This window comes from Tasmannia lanceolata, unplaced genomic scaffold (assembly GCF_043159265.1).
Source record: "Tasmannia lanceolata isolate RefF3 unplaced genomic scaffold, GAP_Taslan_0.1 ptg000007l, whole genome shotgun sequence".
Lineage (NCBI taxonomy): Eukaryota > Viridiplantae > Streptophyta > Magnoliopsida > Canellales > Winteraceae > Tasmannia > Tasmannia lanceolata.
Genome location: NW_027518684.1, coordinates 6884293 through 6901310, shown reverse-complemented (window position 1 = coordinate 6901310; position 17018 = coordinate 6884293). Strand labels below are relative to the sequence as shown.

At 40.8% G+C, this 17018-nt stretch overlaps 1 protein-coding gene across 1 annotated transcript; it reads right to left on the bottom strand.

The window, feature by feature from the left end:
* Window positions 1–3154: 3154 nt before the first annotated feature.
* On the bottom strand, window positions 3155–13107 carry LOC143881649 (protein Brevis radix-like 4). The gene is made up of 7 exons (XM_077384866.1): window positions 12953–13107; window positions 12656–12829; window positions 12424–12570; window positions 11984–12354; window positions 5191–5326; window positions 4226–4632; window positions 3155–3527 (listed from the first exon to the last, which is right to left on the bottom strand). The coding sequence occupies exons 3-7, from the start codon at window positions 12538–12540 to the stop codon at window positions 3449–3451; spliced, it is 1110 nt and encodes a 369-aa protein (XP_077240981.1). The 5' UTR covers window positions 12541–12570; window positions 12656–12829; window positions 12953–13107; the 3' UTR covers window positions 3155–3448.
* Between the last annotated feature and the right edge of the window lie 3911 nt (window positions 13108–17018).

The following is a 17018-nucleotide window of genomic DNA, read 5'->3' as shown; positions in this document are numbered from 1 at the left end:
CCTATTCCTATTCCCATTCCGATTCCGATTCCCAGATAGATGGAATGAAAGAGATTAAAATTAAAAAAGGGAAATGATAAATGCCCCCCTTTTCATCGCTCGGGACACCGAGCTGCATTGTACGTGGCAATCAGGTCACTTCATCCCTTCAAATGTGAAGTACATCTGCCCCTTTACCGTCATAGATACACTGTAGCTGGGTGTCCCAAGTGATGAAAAGGGGTGCCTTTATATTTTCCTAAAAAAAGGCTACCGATATTTTCACGAAAGGCGCTAGCATGATTTAATAACGGGAAATGATATCAGCACAACCTGTGTTTGATATTTTCACAAAACATCTTGTTTAGTATTTAAAGAGGGAAAGTGATATTTAGGCTCATTTTGATCACCAGGCGCCAGTGTATCAATGACTAAAGCGGGGCAAATGTACTTGACGTCATAAAAATACAGTGGGTTTGATTGCCACGTACACTAGCGCTGGGTGCCCCTGGTGATCAAAGGGGGCGTAAATATCACTTCCCAGCTGTCAAAAGGTTATTACATTTCCCAAAAAGCTCTAAAGAGCCAATTAAAGAAGAAATGACAACTAGCTTTGTGCAAATATCAAAATACGGTGGTGCTAATCATGGTTTTAAATTTAGACCGAAATTTCATTTTTCGCCATTTACCAAATTTCAGTAATTTCGGTCTGAAATTCCGTTTAAATGCCATTATTTATTTATTTTTTAAAATGGTACGAAATTTCGGTCCAGAATTTCGAACGAAATTACCAAATGTCGGACCTCCGAAACGGTTACCGAAACCGAAATTTTAAACCATGGTACTAATAACATTTTCCTTTAATAATTTACACTAACTTATCTTGTCTTTTATTATTTAAACAACTATCGGAGGCAAGGTTTTAAATTTCAGTTTCAGGGGTAACCGAAACCAAAATTTTAGCCAAAATCCCGAAATTCGGTAAAGCCGCTCAAAATGTTGTCTTTTTGGGGCGAATTTCGAAAATTTCGGCCAAAAATCTGTAAAGGAATAGAGCTGGGGGTGGTAACTCCCGGGAAGATATCTGGTAACCTCGGTATACCTCCGAGGACGGTGGAATTCCCTTGGGCTCTGTTCACTTGCGTTCCCGGGAAAGCAAATCCCTGGAAAACAGCGTCTTTTTTCCTTGACAAGACAGAATTCTGGTGTTCACTTGCTTTCCCGAGAGAATAGAATTACACATGTGGAATTTCTACAATAAGTCAAAAAATGACATGGAAAAGCCCATTTCCCCTCCTTTAGGGATTTCATTTCCGACAAAAAACACTCGGACTTTGTTTCCTGGGAAAACTAGTGCAAAAAGAAGGGCAAGCTGTTTCCCTGGAAACCTTTTCTTGCGCAAGTGAACAGTCCATAAACAGTCCAGGGAAACCTTTTCTTGCATAGATTCCCTGGATTTCTTTTCCTAATGCCACGTCAGATTCCCGGGAAACATTTTCTTTTCCTTTGCCAGGAAAATAAGTGAACAGAGCCTTGGAGAAGATCCCGTGGTTCCCACGTAGCCGCCGCATAGAGGGGCGAGATGGTCCACGTTGCTTCTGCGTGGAGAGGGAGATTGTTGGAGTTCCACGGAAAAACAAATAGTCCCACATCAGTAAAGTGATGGGGATGGGGATGGGGATGGGGATGGGTTATAAGGGAATGGGTACCCTCCCTCTAACAACTAGCTTTTAGGGGCGAGTTCTACCTGGTTTGATTCCCAACAAATATTTTTTCAAAAATTTCGACTAAATTTATGAAATTTCCCAACATTTCGGAAATTTTGGTTTCGTAACGTTTCAGTTTCGGTCCTCACCGAAATCCGAAACTGAAATTTAAAATCGTGGTCAATGGTTATTACAGTTCCCAAAAAGTTTGTAGAAGTCAATTACTAGAGAAACGACAAGTTGAGTTTCTGTAATTATTAAAACATAGTAATGCCAATAGACTAGAAATTTGAATTAAAAATCTAATAAATTTTTTAATTCAAACAAATCTAATAAAAATTTCAATCCAATCAGGGTATAATGAGAATACCACATCTTGTGGAAGGAAACAGATTCCTGCCTATTTTTCCTTATTAATTCCGCTGGTATCATATTTGCCCCTTGATTCCATCCATTTTTAAACCAAACACTAGATTCAGACAAGACCGGAATAGGATGCCGATTCCAGCACCTGATTTCAGCAATTCAAACACAATTTGTCTTTCCCTTTTCTATTTTGTAGCCAACATGACTACTCAAATTGGAGTACTTTCCTAATCTCCACCATCCATGAAACCTTCATTTAGTGGAGCCTACACCATGCATGAAGCACCACAAGTGAAGGGATTCACATGAGGTGCATACCAAAAGATGTTGATTTAAAGTGGTTTTAAGCCCATTTTACGTCGAGAGAAATGAAGCCTAGCGAACACTAGTCAGAATTTTCAATACCGTTGATGGAACTTTTGCCGCAAGAGGTACGTGGATCTTCCAGATTCCCTTTTTTCCCATATCCCTTTGCTTTTGGTCTCTGCTTCAAAGTTCCAAGTCCAATCACGGTTTGGATGAGAGGTTAGATAGTGGGTGTAAAATTGCTAGATTTTGGGTGTCACCTTTATCAGGTGGTGAGTTATGAACGGTGTGGTGGAGGAGAGGAAACGAAATCACCACTGTGTGACCAGGGTTAGGTCCAATCAACCTGCTCTGATACGGTGATAAAGATTTGATTTCCAGGGAACTTGATAGATTACAATCAACCCTTGATAAACATAGAATCAAATATTGATAACTATGGAAGGAGACAATTCTAATTTAATCTAGCTGCCCAATTTATCTAGGTTACTGCATCTAACCAACTTGCCCAATTTACCTCCAAGATGATCCAACGGTGAGATCTTAACATAATTCAACCGTTGGATGGCAGTTTCCTTCTAAATAGTGGGGATGAAAAAAAGTTCCAAATAGAGCATTAGGGTTGATCAAATGTGCCCATAAAGCACTAGGACTGTGAAATAATTTTCAGCTTCCGAATTGAATTTTTGTACACTTCTCCAGCCTACAGCACATGGCCCTGATAGTCCCGCCCATCTAGAAATCGCAATCGCAAAAGAATTCCATGAGTATGGCTTCAAGTGTTGAAGAAGTATATCTTTAGTGTGATCAAACAAGGGCTCCTATTGCACAAGAAGTACGACTGTATTGTCCTTTACAAATAGCATTTTCAAACCCGAAGCTCCTCTGCATTCAATCTATTCTCAATAATATAATAGTTTACTATTATTAACAAAACACTTCCAACCCTGCCAATCTGTGGTGCCCAAATCCCAACACGCTCGGATGAGTTCCGAGTCTGGGTCCCGAGTTCCAATAGCTTTTTCCAATGACAAAAGAGAGAAAAAAAGATCAGAGTAAAACGACTTTTCACGCTCTATGACTGTCACAAGTCACAAGTACTGCTCATGTATTCTAGCCCGATTCTCTTCCCACCACAGCCTCGCGTGCATCTCCCCGAACCTTTCTCGACTGCACAACCACATTCAGCACAGTTAAACACACAAGTAACAAATTTGAGATTTTATATGCTGTGTAGGCATGAGGCCCAGTATTTGAAGTACTGTGGGCGTTTCATAGGATGATCCAAACCGAACCCGGGATTGACCCTCTAGCTCAATGGTCAAGACTTTGTTCTTCAACATGGACTTCTGAGGTTCAGTCCCAGCTTACCTACCAAAAAAAGATGATCCTAACACTCCAATCTACAGAGGCTTCTATAATGTGCTGTCCCTCTGCTGATCAAATGGTTAGGATCATCCTATGTAGATGATTTACTATAGCCTAGTTATGTTGTGGGTCATGTTTTCAACGGGTCAGATCATCCTATGAAGTGGACCCAGAGTACTTTTTTGAGAAATACTAGACTTACAACCACACAGCACATAAAATCTCAACAAATGCATGGTAAAGAGACCAATTTTTGCTTTCTACTACATTCCCCCCGGAAACCTCTTTTAAAAGCTGCTTCTTTTCTATCACTCGCATCTTTCATGCATCTCGGTCGTACTGACTAGGCCGGAGTCCTAGATCGAAGGGCTAGGATCATCTCTACGGTGGGTTAGGATCACCAAACCATCACATAGTGGCAAATCAGATCAACAGTGCAGATCACCTCATGCACAAACGGTTTCGTTGGGTTTTTGTGTGTGTGTGTGGCATTGACTCACCTGAATCTGACACGCCGAAGTTCCCTGGTGCCCCCATGCAAGGCTCGGATGGTTATGTATACGCCCGGTTCGTCTTGCTCCACCCACTCGGTTTCCTGGTCGCTAGCATTACTGATGGACACAGAAAGCTCCCCAGAGCGATCAGCATCCCTTGAGGAGCTTGTCCTCATAGAAGCATCCATGGATGATGTCTCTGTCTTAGCTCCGCTGATGCTCGATAGCTTTGGAGTAGAGGTGAGCCCACCCGAGTCGTAGTAGTGGCGGGCTTGGGTGTGAATTGGGTGGTGCTCCAGTGAGTCAGATGAAGAGGAGCCCATTCCCATTGGCCTCTGGAAGTTTCGTGGGAGCCGCTCTTTGGTTAGTGGTGGCGTGACTGGGCTCTCCTCCATTGATTCCATCTTAGAGCTCTGCAAAAAAGAATAAAATTTACTCTGTTTACACACAGTTCCTAAATGATTTACATACCATTAAGAACATGTTGATTGGGAGATTCTAATCATTGAAACTGTATCCAACACTCAACGCAACCATTCAGCAAAAAAAAAATCCAACACTCAACTCACTGTTTGTTTTGGATTTTGAGAATTGATTTTGAGCCCAAAAGCGATTATTTGACTCAAATTTGTGTTTAATTTTGGACTCAAAACCAATTCCCAATATCCAAAACAAACAGGGCCTAAAAAATTTAAACTCCATTGATTGGACAAATAGTGAGTGTATTGTGCAGAGATCTATCCATGTTAACAATTCACAAGATTGAAAATTCTGACCGCTGTACATGGCCAATGCGTACCCAGGAAATTGTAACAGGCCACCGATTTTGGTGGTTTGGTGAGATGCCTTCTTACAAATGAAAGTTACCAAGTTCATGGATATTTCACATTGTTATTATGAAAATTGGGTTACTGTTTTAGGGATGACATTTGTATATTTTTGCCAACTAATGAAAGGAAGGGGAGGATCACCTCATCTTCGGACCTTGGTGGGGTCGGAAGTGGAACAGCTTGGTGGTTGAATCTCTGGACATTGTATAGCTCCATGACCCTGTCATAGTTCTCAGCCCACCATCTTTGAGCTTGCCATTTGTTAAACATCTCTCGACTAACAAAATCAAAAGAAAGTTAAAGTCAAATCCAAACTTCGCATTCCATATTGTTTGATACTTTTGCAATAACACAAAGCACTTATCATATGAAAAACTAACAACTTTATCAAATGAGCACAATTTCCTCTGATAATAAAATGAACCCAATTGAATGTAAAGGCTATATACAGAAATTTGAAAGAGATTGATTCAAACCAGTAGCGTCTGACTAAACCATCAGACTGATCTAACGACACAAAGCCTCTGGCAAGAGTGGACTTTGCTGTTCCAAGATCGATCCTTTCAAGAAGGGACCTATTCAATGTTTATGCATGAACTTTAAGTGTACAGATTTTGAAGGTGAAAAACAATGGTTTATTTGGTAGAAAGTTGAAAGCTTCGCAGTCTGTTTGCTTGACCCAGGAGAAAAGAAGTCAGTCATAGATATAAGAATACAAGGTAAGTTTCAAACCCAAGTTAGGAAGGAGTCTTAACTGTGAAGGAACCCAAGTTAGGAAAGAGTCTCAACTGTTAAGGAGAAATGAATAGAAACTAATACATCAGAGATAGAAATGGATTCCATCTAGATTTGTGTCTTAGAAGAGGATTCCTTTTCTATCATTAACAACCTCAGGGAAACGAAACGGGAAGGGCTGCATGGTTAGTTTGTCTCTAAAAGTCAGAAAAGGCTTCAAACCAAGCGACTTAGTGAGAATGTCTGCAGCTTGATCTCAGCCAAAAGCAGACCCGTTCACAAACAGTGAAAATTAATCTCCGCGTATTTGGTGTGGGAATGAAAGACAGAGTTGGCAGGCAGAAAAATGGCACTGATGTTGTTGCACCACAGGGCTGTTAGGTAAGTGTTGTCAAGTTCGTGTGAGAGAGATTGAACCTAGGCGAGTTCCGTAATCATGTTGGAAAGTCCATTGTATTCAGATTTCAGACTGTTCTCGATCGAGCAACCATCGATTGTGCGAACTCCAAGACATGAGATTCGGTCAAAGATAAACAGAAAAATAACCGGTTGATTTGCGATCATTAGGGTAGTCTGCCTAATCGGCATCAGAGTATACACTCAAAGTGAAGATGACTTCCAAAGTGCAAGGCCAAAGTTGATTGTGCCTGTGAGAAAGATTGACAGCTGCCTAGTGATAAGATGTGGGACTGAGAAGGAACTGACTGCCTAATGATCAGATGTAGGTCTGAGGAGGAACTGACAGACATTGTTGACGACAAACAAGATGTCCGGGCATGTAAGAGAGGTACAGCAGAGCACCAACCGTACTAAGATATTCTCGGGGAGGCATGCCCTAAGCACCCACAGAGCTAACACACAACACTATCTTGCAGAGTTGCATTGCAAGAAGGGGAGACAAATCAATTGGCTAGTGGACTGCCACGGCCTTTTCCAAGAAACTCAAGTTGCCTTCCATGTTGTTTTCCATGTTGTTTAGGGGGTGTCACAATAGAAGAAGAGCCCTTTGTGGTGTATTGAGCGTCCAGAGGAGTAGAGTAGTAGTATCAGCAAGAGAGTGTGATTAAATGGCCGTGCAGATATCATGATTGTAGAAGGTTGATCGGGGCGACCATGAATAGCGGTGACGAAGTTCTAATAATCAGGCCTGAGGTCAACAACGATAGACATAGCCATCTTAGAATCGGGACCAGGATTACCATACGAGGCAAGTTGGTTGGCAATCATTTTGGCGTGTTGGAGATGGTCCGTCATGGACTTGATCCTTTTCGCAAGTTCGTCAACTTGAGACAAAGTTGCATCACTCGAGCTCTAAATGGATAAAATTACAACCCAAATCATGTGAGGGGTCGAGAGACAACATGTGCAGGGGGCCAATGGAGAGTGGAGATGAGCCAAATTATGACCTTCTCCGGTTCGGCCGGAGAGTGCGATTCCAATGAAGCGGAGGCACGGGCTTTATTATTTGCTCTTCGATGGTACTTGAGACACAACCTTGGGCCTCTCATTGTGGAGGGAGACTCATCAAATGTTATTTCTTGGGCTACTAATAGATGTGTGGGACCATGGAGATTATCAAATATTATCGATGAAATTCGGGATCTAATTCAGCGTATTGGGCCCTCATTTGTGCACCGGCGTCGAACAGCAAACTCTGTGGCGGATATTTGGCCAAGGAGGGCGTCAGCCTCCCAGATGTCATTGTTAATTTTTCTGATCGAAGAGGGGAGGGGGTGGTCTCTATGAGATGATGTAAATCGATAAACGGATGCATGTATATCACCGGGACGCCTTGTCCCAAGAGTTATGTACACCCTTTATTGAAATAAAATTGTTATCGTTTAAAAAAAATAATTAGATGAGCAGGTCATAACGATGTCATGCCTGATCTGAGGGATTGATAACTAGGGAATCGTCGGGTTACTGACGCGGATAGTGCATGGGTGGGCAAGGAGTGTCACCTGAGACAAATCCAAAGAGTGCATCATGAGCGCAAAGGAGCGGAAGGAAATGAGAACGTCAAAGGAGATAATCTGGCCAGTTGAGTTTGGTGAAGAGGGCACGATGGACATTGCCAAATGATTAAGTGGAAGCTAATGGCGTGAATACGACCAGGACGAGACAGGGATCGTAGAGGTAGCGGTCAAGTCATCGTCAACCATGGAGAAGTAAGGTGAAGAAGACAAAGTGGATCAGCGTTTGGGCATGGTAGAGATGTGTGGGCCAGTATGTGGAGTCTATGAGGTGACCAAAGCGAGTAGAGAAGCTAAGAGGGGGGAGTCAAACTTGAGTCTCCAATACCATGTGAAGGTCAAAAAACAATGGTCGTTTGGTAAGAAGCTCCTCACGGCCAAATATGAATGGAACTAATATGTCAAAGACAGATAGAATCTATCTAGACGCGTGATTTAGGAGAAACCATATATGGGAATCATGTGGGTTTCCTTTTCTATTGTTAACAAGGTTTTTTTCAATAGTAGATAAAAATTTTATTAGAAAAAAAGAGGAAAGGCCCACGATCGAGATGGACGGGGCTACAAGGAAAAGAACACCAAAAACAAAACAAAAAACAACTTCCATCAATGAGGCAAAAAATCAAAGATCTCTAGAGCATCCCTACCAACCACTACATGTGCAAGCCTATAACAACCACTACATGTGCAAGCCTATCCGCATCACTATTAGTTGATCTTTTCATATATTGAAACCTAAATGGAAGCTAGCTATTCACTCCTAAATCTCCTCTATCAAATCAGAGAATCTACAATGATGGTGTTGAGTACTAACAATCCACCTAATCACATTAAGGGAGTCTCCCTCAACAACCAGATAAGGACATCTTTATCAGATATTCTGATTCCTTTTACCAGCTCTTAATTTAGCTTAATTGGAGTCTGTAATCACAATCAGCCCAAAAAAGTTCCACATAGCCATACCACGTTCTTCCCTAAGAACTCCTCCAAAGCTATTTGGTCCTGGGTCACCGAAGCTCAATCCATCAAAATTGAGTTTTAGAATGCCTTAGAAGGCCTTGAATCAGGAGGAGCCCAATTGGAGCAACAACCACCTTCTCAACACTACTTGCACAAATCCCTCGCCAGCATCTCCAAAGATCGGAACTGGAAATATATCGAAAACAAGAGAGAATTTTAACCCAAGAAAGAGAGGGAAATTCAGTGAAAAAATAGTGCAAACTTTTGGCCCAAAAACTGAGGACTATCGTTTCTTTCCTTCCAAATTGCCTATAAAGCTGCCAAAAGGACTACCCGCCACAAAATTCTGCCAGAACTCCTCCAAGGGTCAAAGGACAAACTATCAAGAAGGTCGATTAGCCAAGCCGGGAAAACTCAGTGAATACCAAAACTCCCAAGAATTCGACACCAGATCTCTCGAGACACCCTGCCATGAATAAAGATACGGTCTACTGACTCTCATGCCTGAATGCATAGGGAGCAATGGTCAATTATTAACATGTTTCAATTCCGAAGGAAGTTCACCGTCTTAATCTAGTTTGGAAAGTTGTCCAACCAAACATTCAAACACTTGGCAGGGCTGGTATGCTCTATAGCCAGTTCTAGTTGTGAAACCCGTCGATCCAGTTGGTTTCAGAATTTAGCCTCCTTAAAAGAAGTAAGAAAGGGCTCTATCCACGGAGATACCTATCTATATGGAGAGAGATCTATCATTGAATCGATCTAGACTATCCTCTATCCGGATGGATATGTCCCTATGAGCGACTACGCCGATCTTTTCTTATATGATTCGTGGATTTAGATTTAGAAGGAAGGTTCCATTGAATCAAAGTAGCCTCAATTGGTTCGATTTGGCATCTTGTGGAAAGTGGCATACGCACGGATAAGGATACTGCTTCAATAATATGAACTATAAGCAGGCCCGCACCCTATCACACATTACTTTGGCAACTTGAGGAGGAGAGTAATTAGGAACAAGATTTTGTTAACAAGATTATTTACGGGAATCTTCTACAAAAGAGCAACGGTTAATCTTTAACTTTCAAAAAGTGGCGCATCGATGAGTAATGTACTATACCTTCCATGCTTAGCTTATCTGTCATATTCTATTGTAAATTATACATGAATATACTCGCAATTCATTTTACAAGAGGAAAATTAAACTGGCAAAGTTGTGCTATGTAAAGTCCAAAGCACCACACTTAAGAAAATGTTCTTTAAAACTGCCAATCCCACTATTGTGAAATAAATAAATTTGTTGACCTACATGACCTACATAGTGCATGCACAATGAAAATAGTAAATAAACCACAAGCTATAATGATGCACATGAGATACATAGATTGGCAAGATTACCAACATCCGAGGGCGATAATCCAATATTTACACTACAAGAAATAATAAATCCAAATTACAAAGGGAATAAAAAATCCATATACCTCTCTCTCTCTCTCTCTCTCTCTCTCTCTCTATATATATATATATATATATATATAAAGGAAAATGATTGTGAGCTTGAAGCTCATATAGCTTATATGAGCTTGAGGGCCAAATACATGTGGGCTCACATTGTTATGATGATCCAAAGCATTCATTTGACAGGCCCTTACATAGATAGGGTGTGTACAAAAAATCAGCTCCATTGGTTCATCCTAACCCATCCAAAAGTGGATGGCAAAATGGACAGACACCGTTTGCCACAAATCTTCCCATGTTTGCCCTCCGCTTTTCGAGGGGTTAGGATGATCCAATAGAGCTGACTTTTGGTACACACCCTATCTATGATGGGGCCTTGCAAATGAATGGTTTGGATCACCACAAAAAATGTGGGACCCATGTGTTTGGGCCCTCAAGCTCATATAAGCTATATGAGCTTGAAGCTCACAATCATTTTCCTCATATATATATATATATATATATATATATATATATATATATATATATATATATATATATATATCTTGAAAGATATCACTCAGCACACCTACTCACGTCAACACACACCGGGTTTCATTCAATATCTAACTCCACTCTCTATCATAATTTTAAATTTCGGTTTCCGAATGCGTTTCGGTCCTCACTGAAACCGAAAATCTAAGAAATCAAATAAAGTAATATTTTATCTCATACAAAATTTCGGGAAATATTAAATAATAATAAAAATTCCATATTTTTTGGTGATATTCCTAAAATTTTGGACCGAAAGTTCGGGGAAACAAAAGTTCGGTCGAAATAAAGTAACGTTTCGGGTATTAGGGATTTCTCTTTCGATCTCCACCGAAACCTGAAATTTTGGATTTCGGTCAAAATTTTAAAACCATGCTCTCTATCTGAGTTAAACTAAGAAAGCTACAAGCGAGTCCACTTGCATGGAAACAAGACACCACTTCTGGTGGGCCCCACATTTAACGTGCTACCTATCGGCTAAGGCCCTGTTTCACTGTTTGTTTAAGATTAATACAACCGATTGTGACTGCCAAACCGATTATTGGACTCAAATTTAAACATAATTTTGAGTCCACTAATCCGTTTGGCACTCACAATCGGTTATCATAATCTTAAACGAGCAAGGCCTAAACATATACACTAGCACTGATTGTCTGTTTGTCTGTCTGTTTCCACTTGTGTTTGAGAGTTTGGCTTTTCCCTTACTTTCCCACCAGAGACAAAGCCAATCCCCCATATCAGCAAAAAGACAGTGAAACATGACAAAGCCAGTCAACCGAAAACATGAAAACCGAAAACATGAAAAACAAGCATGCTAGAAACACAAACACAGCGCATAGAGAGAAATTGGAACATAGAATCAAAACCAATCTATACTAACGATGACATTAGGGATGGGCTTTTCCATTTTAAAAAAAAGAAAGGGATGGGCTTTCTTGGACGGATCACGGATGTGTCCAAACTCATGTGACTGCCAAGGAAAATGACAACCTCACCCATTGCATCGATGGGCAGGGAATGGAAGCCCTCAGGAGGACCACCAAACAGGTCTAAGCAGGATAAGCAAGGGCAATTCCGTTATTTACAGAAAACTAAAGGTAAAAACACAAATTCGATAATATTTGTCTGTTGAAAATAAAAATGCGAAAATGACAAGGAGTACATGTTGGTAGAGAAATAGCTGAGAAATCTGTAAATTCGTCCAAACACAAGTACATTTTTATAATTAGCAAAAAATTACAAATTACTACATAATAAAACATTAATTTAAAAAAAAGTACCTGAACCGAATCCTCTTGAGATCGTTTCCTCCCTGAGGCAGAGAAACAAAGGTGATGAGAACTCCAGGCTCCACCTGAGCAACCCACTCCTTCATCTCTTCTTCTTCCATAAAAACAACAACGGAACCCTCCGCCCGATTACTCACAGACGGCGTAACTTCACCACTCGAAAGCCCCTTCACTCTCTCATCCATCTCTTTCCCAAACAGTCTAGGAGTCGAGCTCGCACTCCCCGTCCTCCCCGTCCTCCGGTAAGAACAATGAAATCTCTCCGATGCCGAATCCGCATAATTTTTCCGTTCCCTTTCCGATCTCGCGCACGGCTTGCATTGCCGGTATGCTCCAGAGGCCTTCAACGCAATCTCCTTGATCTGAAACCCTAATCACTCAGATAAACTCTAACCCTAACCCTAGGTTTTGGAAAAGAAAACGAAGATTACCTGAGCAGTGAGAGCTTTGATGGCTTGTTTGGTGCTCGGAGTCTCTGCGGAATCTTCGTCTTCCGGTTCTTGAAGCGATCCGCTCACGTGCTTCGAACAAGCTATGCACGTGATCATCTTCGTTCGATTTCTCTCCAGTAAAGAAAGCTGAGATCAAGAAATTGAGATCAACAACAGTTAAAAAGATGGAATTCGGACTCAGTTCCAGCATAATTTAATCTGTAAACCAAACCTTAAATCTCTCCGTTCATTTCTTTTCCCGATTCGTCAAAGCAGGTGCAAATCTACCGCCTCGAACCTCAATACGTTTTGACGTAAAGCTTCAACGACAAAATCACCGCCCCCTACTCAGCTCCTTTAATGGCTAAATAAATTTAGCGCTCAGAGATTCCATTCGCTTGAAATCCTTCATTTGAAAAAAGAAAGAGAAGGGAAAAAAAAACAGAAGTTTCAGCTGAATAATAAGCCTATAAGGAGAGAAGAAAAATAGGGCAAGAGATACTGATAAATTGATAATGTTCAGGATAACCTGTTAAGAAGAAGAGATCTAATGGCGGATTTCTAGGGTTTCGTTTTCGGCGATTGGTTCGGAGACGTGCGTCTGTGACGGCCATAACCGCATTTTCCTGACAGTGCCAGGCACGGGGAAGAGAGAGTGAGAGAATTACTCTCTTTCTGGAATTTTTACACTCTGCAATTTTTAGTCGGGAAATGATAAATTCGCACCCCCTGTAGGATAATTCGCATCCCTAATAACGTGAATTGTGGCAGACTTTAGCGCTTTTTAACGTCAAATCACGATACCAGAGGTGCGAATTATCCTGTAGAGAGAGCGAATTTATCACCACCCTTTTAACCTTTTAAGTCTCTCTCTTCTTAGAGGATGCTCGTCATTTCTAATCGTACGGCCGATATTTCGGCTTGCGAATTTTTGTCGTCTTGCGCTAGATCTCGGGGTTGGAACGAGGTTTTCAAAAAAGCACGAACACCGACAGCGAAGCGCTTTTCTTTCTTTAAAAAAGTAAAAGGGTCCGAAACTCCTTCAAAATTAATTCGAGGGAAAGGAATTTTATTCTCGGGTCCACTTAGATGAATGTGGGCCCCGCTTGAATTGAAAAGTCTCAGGTTAGAGGTTATTGTGGTAATTTGGCGTGTAACCGTTGCATTGAGATCCCAAAAACTCGGGGCTCCTTTTACGTTTCGGATGCAATGGTCGAAGCAGAAACATGTGGCACGTGTCGACACGTGGTAATGCCATATCTTTGGACGATTTTGCCCTTGAGTTTTTGCTTGTAATCCAAAACCAAAGCTACAGATTTGTAGCCCAGTTTTATCACAATAATAAAGTCGCACCCCATGCAGGATAATTCGCACCCGTAAACTGAATTGAGGTTAAAAGCCGTTAAAGTCTGCCACATGCCCTCCTCGAGGTACAAATTATCCTACACGGGGTGCGAATTTATCCCTCTTTCCAATATGGACCTGCAGGTCACCCTACCCCGAATTTATCCCTCTTTCCAGTATGGACCTGCAGGTCACCCTAGAGCGCGAATATCTAGGGGTGGTATTATTTTTAAGGGTTTTGCTAGTGACCATCGCAGAAGGCATTTTGAGGACAGGCTGTTGCATAAGAAATCAGCCACATATGCACACTTTTCAACAGATTTTGTCTTATTCATTTAATTCATCTGAGGTGCCAGTGAAATGCCTTCTTTGATGTCCCCATTAAATCCCTATTTTAAATGCTCCAGGGTGATATTATTCTCAACTTTAATATGAACCGTTCATTTGAAAGGCCTTGCTTTGGATCCTGATGGATTAAAAATTACCGGGGAGCAAGCTTTAATTATGACATTAAAAAATTTACATTTGAAAACTTGAATTTTGCCCTCATCCTAAGAGTGACTTTCTGCGTGGTCGTTCTCAATTACCACCTCCATTGGCATCATGATTTTGGAGGTGGATTGGTGGAACAAGCTTTAATTATATCACCCTTTTCACCGTGGGAGCTTTAATTGAGAAAAAAATGATCAATGTGAAATAACAGCGGCTATTGCTCCACTAGTGTCGGCCACAACACAAACTCAGTGATTTCTCCTTCTACCGTTGTAGCGTGAGAAATTAGAATCTTCGTGGAAAACAATGCTATTATCTCACCATTTATATACCATCCCGATTGGTTCAACCCGATTTTGGATCGGTTTGGGTTGGCATTTACTCGGGTTTGGGGTTGGGCTAGGGTTGGGATCGAAAAGCCAACCCGATTTAATTTCGGGTTGTGCTAGGGTTGAGGCCTTGGCAGCCGGACCCCGACGAACCCGACTTCTGTCCTCCTAATTTAATCTTGAATTTCTTTGTATTATTGCATTTTTCTGTTTGGCCCCGAGTGAACCCAAACCCAACCTGATTCCAAGTTAGAGGGGTTGGGTTGAGAGATTTAGAGGCGGGTTGGGTTAGGGTTAGCCATCCTCAACCCGAGGCTCGGGTTGGGTTAGGGCTGATAGAATGCTATCTCAAGTTGGGATAGGGCTGGCCTCAATCCGATCCAACCCAACCCGAGTTGTGCCCCTAAAGGCAATATGCCTTTCTTTGCAGACAAGCTTCATTTCTTTGAATTAGGTAAGCAATTTAGTATGTGAAAAAATCACAAAAATAGCCTTGTATTTATGAAATTACAACCTGATGCATATTTTGATTTCACGAATTGTGGCTTGTAAGAAAACACAAAAATACCCGTCATTTCTCACATTTTGGACAGTTTTCTCCGGTCATCACCTTGTCAACGATCTACCTTCTGTGTGCTGAGTGTTGCCGGGCCATTCTTGCAATTGCAAATTGGCAACACTCGCCCACATGAACTGTGAATCACACCGTTATTTTACTTCAATCTTTTCATAAATGAACTGGATCGACAGTGTAAAAGAGTTTTAATGCAAAAAATTGATCCGGTGTAAACTAGTGAAAATTGGGGATAGTTCATTAAAAGTTGAGATTGTGTCAGTGAAATATCGTGTAGTTCCAGAAAAATATCAAGTGGTGTAGACCCCCTTAACGCCACTCCACTTCTTTCTTACTTGACCCCACTTTTCCACTCACAACCTGACATTTACACGACATGACCCTACTTTTTGATATTATTTTTGACACGAACACCTTCTACAGCGACCCTTTGTGATAACTACCCAACCAATGCGCCAAAGTTCAAAAGAGCAGACGGAACGCGCTAGGCGCCCTTTATTTAAACTTGTTTCATACCAAGTTGGGCCCACTTAATCTTGTGTGTAGGCAGGCCCCCACTTAGGATCATAAAGTCTAAAAGGTAAAAAAATATTGACCACCGCTAGGAAAACGGGAATCCGTTTTGGGAAAAAAAGGGCATTAATCAATGGAGCCACGTCCACTAAAAGAAAAAAGAAGGGAGTTCAAATCCCTATAAAAGCAATAAATTCAACTTTAAAATGGTAAAAATCAATGGTCATGTCCATCCCGTTTTTATTTTCAACACAAATTCCCATTTTCAAAGTGTTTTCCACAAAGATTTAAGTTAATTTTTAATTATTATAATAAGGGTATTTTATATTTGTACAGCGTAGATTCAGATGATGTCAACTAATTCCACGTGAGGGTGTCATGTTTTGAAAATACAGAAAATTTTCATGTCCTATTTTACATTTTATCATACTGCATCCCAAGCTCTGAGGCTCAAACAATTTGTTATGTTTAGCAAAAACCCTTTAGGCATATGGTTGTAAAAAAAAAGGGAAAAATCGAAGTAAGAGGAAATGTTTCCCTTTTCTCAAAATTATTTGGTTGTCATTTATTATTTACTCGACAGTTATCGTCTGCTGTAAATTTTCCAAATGCAAGCCTTTTTTTTCTCACCTTTCGGCTTTCCTCTCAAATAAGGATGAATATGAAAGGTAAGAAATGAGACTATGTCTTCCTTCGGTCTACTTTTATATTAGGTGGGGTTGGGGTCAAAGGTTTTGTTCTTTCCTTCTGTCTACTTTTGTATTAGGTGGGGTTGGGGTCAAAGGTTTTGTTCATGACCTTGAGGTTAAAGGTTCAATCCTAGCTTACCTACCAATAAACAAAACTTTTATATTACTTCCATCCAAAGCTTAAGTGGAACATTCATCTGGTTGGTGGACCCTACTGTAAAAAAACCCTAAACAAAATAAAATCTTACTTGTCGAAAATCATGTAAATCATATCATAGGACTTGAATTTGCATCCCTACCCATGTTTTTGTCCAATGTATAACATCTCCACAGGTGAGTCCACCAACTGAGCTGTTTGGATCATGTTGAGAGCACTTTTATGTACATCGCCAATTATCTGTTTACTTTTTTCAGAGAAGTTATTAGAAATTTCAATTTTTTATTTATGTATTTTACACAAAAAGAGCATGCATATTCACAGTTATTCTCCATTGTTCACTTCCTTTTCCAAAATCCACTTTTTATTTTATCATTTCTCGGATTAAGAAAGCATGATTCATGTTCGCTAGGCTACAAGAGCTATTTGAATTCACTTCCTTGTAATGAAGTCATTTTATTCTAGAGGCATGCGCCGGAGTTCCTATTTGCACCGCG